The following is a 3900-nucleotide window of genomic DNA, read 5'->3' as shown; positions in this document are numbered from 1 at the left end:
TTGTAATTATTTTGGAATTTATGATTTGGAACCAAATTTTGGAAATTAGCATTCTGTAAACAGTAACGTCAGCATGATGACGTCACTGGTTGAACCAGTTGGTTCAACCGGTTAAACCGGTCAACCTGGGACCTGGCCACCTTGCCGGGTTTTGTCCCGGGTCGGTTTTTAAAACATTGCTTCTAAGTAATAATATTTCTGGATATATATAAATTCCTACACTGATTGTCATCACAAATCCTGGAATGTTGAGCCCCAGCCATTCCTAAACTAAGCAACGAAAATATTGAAAAAGGTTTTAGAACATTGATAGTAGATACAAGCCATAAGCAGCAAGCAAATAAGGGGTTTAAGAAGGAACAATTAATAGTAAAAAATATTTACATTTTTAAGTATACTTAGCTGCTTGCATCAAATGTATTAACCAAATTGAGGTGGAAAGGAATTCTTGTAGGCTTCTGAGACAGTTAAAGCAGTTTCCGAGAGACTGCTCTTCATCTCCAAGATTTTGGATTCCATGTATTCTTTATATTTTGAAACTGAATCAACTAGTGCAAACAGTTCGCAAGCGCGTGTCTGAATTTCTTCTTCACTTCGTCTGATTGCTTCCTGCAACTTCAATTCAGAGACCTTCACAGAAACAAGTGGTAGATGATTAAACCATTTCATTTTTTTTAACTTCATGGCATTTTGTTAAGAGCTGCTTTAGTTTGGGCTCATCTCTCCGAAATTACAAGTGAAACAAGACTTTCAATCAACAGTCACATAAAGAAATAACAAACCAATACCTTCAGAACCTCAGCTGCTTCTTTTTCTACCATATCCAAGTTTTGAGCTTCTGTTTGAACATCCTCCACCATCTTTCTGGATTCTGCTGCGCATCTATAAGCATGCTCTTGCGTTTCCTTCCTGAATAAGTTCAACTCGGCTTCCATCTGTTGGAAAACATTGATGAAGGATCAGGCAAATCGTTAAAATCCAACAAAGCATGAGTGAATCTTACGGCTGCCACCTAAATTTGCCAATCATGGTTACATGATATGCCATCCAAAGATGGCAAAAAGGTAACAAGCAGCTAGTTTCACATTCCAGCAGCTTAACTTTCTTGATGCAACCTCTGAAAGCCAAATTTTGGTAGTGATAGCTCAATAACAACCATTCTCCTAAAAACATGCATAATAACGTCCTGAAGCACTTTTGATCTTTGCTAGCCATTGAGAATTTCTTAATAATGAAATACTTATTATTCATTATCAAGCAAAAGCTATAAGCTTATAAGCAGGTTTCAAGAAAGTAGCAAACCTACATTACAAAACCCTTGTAGTATTTAACCACAAAGAAGTTCTTCTATGTAGGATGTAACCTGATCTAGTCTACTATGATCCTATAAAATGAATCATCAACAGTATCCATATAATATTCTGCATAAACTTTTAGCTCTGAAACATTTTTCTTTTCAAGACCCATCTTATTCTGAAAAAGATTTACATCAAAACCAAATCCTTATTTTTGTCATTTTTCCATAAAGTTGGGAATATTTTTGTTTCATTCCCTGCATTTCCTTATATACATTCATTTGTACTAAGTTATCATTAATATGAATTATGAAAAAGAAAAAGAAAACAGACATCCAGCATCAAGATGCCAAAAAGGTAGTATATTAATGCACAATCATTGAAGATGAAATGCAGAAAAGCTTGAACTTCATGCGTTAGTAGTATTGTATGTAGTGCAACTATTCCTGCTCTTACTTCATCAATATGGGACTGAAGTGCACCAATACGAATTCTTTTTCCCTCAATTTTGGCAGCCATTTCAGACGACTGTTGCTGCAGGGAAATCAACTCTTCCAATTTTGCCATTGAGCTTTTTTTTATGTCATCAGCAAAGGATTCAAGGGCAGGCTTAAGTTTGGATTTGTAGTCAATACCCATTACCTCAGCAGGAGTAGACCCTTTTACATTCAACACATACTGGATATCAATACCAAGTTTTAACCTAGTTCCAAAGAGCAAAAGCAATTGCATCAGAATTATGTTTTCTAGGCAGCATAATGCATAAAAACATATAGAAGCAATCATTACCATAGTTAGGTTCTTAAGGTTCACATACATCATGAATATGATTTAGCCTCCAAATAAAATAGGGTAGCCAGAAAAGTACTATTTAAACAAAGTTGCAAAAGATAAGGAGCTTGTCAAGACACTAAATTAACTAGCCTACTTAAAAGGTTTTACAGCACCAAAAACAAATTGATCAGTTTATCTCTACCACAAAGGACAGTTTGCTTATATTAATGATTCACAATGACTGCACGAGGAAAATCAATACAATTTTTATAAAATTGTACCTCAAATATGTTAAATGACAAACTAAATACAGCTAAAGTTATCCTGCTTCCTAGACAATGCATGTGGCCATGACCCTAAAGCGAGATAATAATTTTGAAATGTTACCCATTGGTATTCGCATGATACAGTTTATAATTTCATGTGACTAACTAATTGAAGCTAAAACCAAAATTATAGTATGAAGCTTCCCGCTGATCCCTACAGGGTCAATATTGCACCATTATTTTCAAAACTGTAAAATGAACTCAATTAATATTGATGTTGTATGAAAAAAATAATGATATCAATCTCCAGTCTGTCTCTGATAAATAGCCCTCATGCGTCCTAGAAAATTGGTGAATCCATTTGCAGGCCAAAGGAGTTTTTATCTTACCCAAGCTTTAATCAGCCAAGTTTCTAGCAGAGATGACTAATCAAAACCTGGTATATAGAGTAAAGTAATGTCATAAATTATGCTAATTACAAAGTGTGACCATATTAAGTGACTATTATTAGTTTCTAATTTAATAAGACACTGTTTGCTATGATTTGTAGTTTATCCATTGGCATGCGAAATGAGTTAGTGTGGAAAACTTTATAAATATAACATCCAATAACAGCAAACATATCAAATTTTCAAACACAACTAAGAATAAGTTATATAAAACCTTCTAATTGCCTGATTGCACTCCATCGAAAGCGCCTCAAGTTCCTTAAACTTATGTCCCAACGAAGCATCAAGATCCCAATTCTTGTCCTCCCAAGAATTCCTAGCAGTCTCTGCATCCCCAATATCTCTTTCCACTGCCTGCAACTCTCTCCGCATCCTCTCCACATCACGTGCATTAAACGTCTGCAACTCCACTCTCTTCTTTAACTCCTCATTCTCTTCACAAATCCTCTTACGCTCCTCCACTTTGTCCGCCATTTCCCTCTCTTTCTCCTCCACCGCTTTCTCCATCTTCTCTATCCTCGTGTTAAACTCCGCAATCATCGCATTGAACTTGTTCACATCCTCCTCCAAAACACCCTTCTCCTTCTCTAATCTCTCCCTTTCCGTTGGCCCCGTATTCATTCCCTCCATTTCCTTCACCTTCTTCTCCAACTGAATCACATTTTCGCTCACACTATCTCTCTCTTTCTCCACCTTCCCAATAAACTCCTTATCCAATTCCTCCACAGAATCATCATCTCCTCGTATATAATTCAAATAACTCTCCAACGCATACAAATACATACTGTTGTTCTCTGCAAATGAACCCGAATTATTTGATAAGTGATTGTTGTACGACGCGATTTGCACCAGCCAGTGCATCAAAGCCAGATACGAAGGCCAATTGTGAGGCGAATTCGGTGACCTAAGCGTAGATTTATTAATCTTGAAAGGACAATTTAGGGATTTCAAGATTACAAACAGATCGTCTTCAAACTTAGCTGTGGAAGGGTAATCGAGCTTCGAAATGAGAAATTTGATAATGTCCACTATGTCCTTGACGGAGGGGACTTGTTTGGGCGGTAGAAGGATCTGGAACGAGTGCGAGGAGAGGAAAGCGTTGATGGCGCGAATTGC

At 36.7% G+C, this 3900-nt stretch overlaps 1 protein-coding gene across 1 annotated transcript in view; it reads right to left on the bottom strand.

Annotated features, from left to right (window-relative positions):
* Positions 1–335: 335 nt before the first annotated feature.
* LOC116123828 (kinetochore protein NDC80 homolog) overlaps positions 336–3900 on the bottom strand; it is a 6621-nt gene continuing 3056 nt past the window's right edge. The window contains exons 2-5 of the mRNA XM_031409560.1: positions 2999–3855; positions 1752–1998; positions 789–935; positions 336–630 (exon numbers count right to left, since the gene is read on the bottom strand). Of these exons, the coding sequence (XP_031265420.1) occupies positions 421–630; positions 789–935; positions 1752–1998; positions 2999–3855 (1461 nt within the window). The 3' untranslated portion in view covers positions 336–420. The remainder of the gene's footprint in view (positions 631–788; positions 936–1751; positions 1999–2998; positions 3856–3900) is intronic.

This window comes from Pistacia vera, unplaced genomic scaffold (assembly GCF_008641045.1).
Source record: "Pistacia vera cultivar Batoury unplaced genomic scaffold, PisVer_v2 Contig1450, whole genome shotgun sequence".
NCBI classification, from domain to species: domain Eukaryota; kingdom Viridiplantae; phylum Streptophyta; class Magnoliopsida; order Sapindales; family Anacardiaceae; genus Pistacia; species Pistacia vera.
Note: the sequence above shows the minus strand (reverse complement) of the source record. Positions and strands in the feature narration are given on the sequence as shown.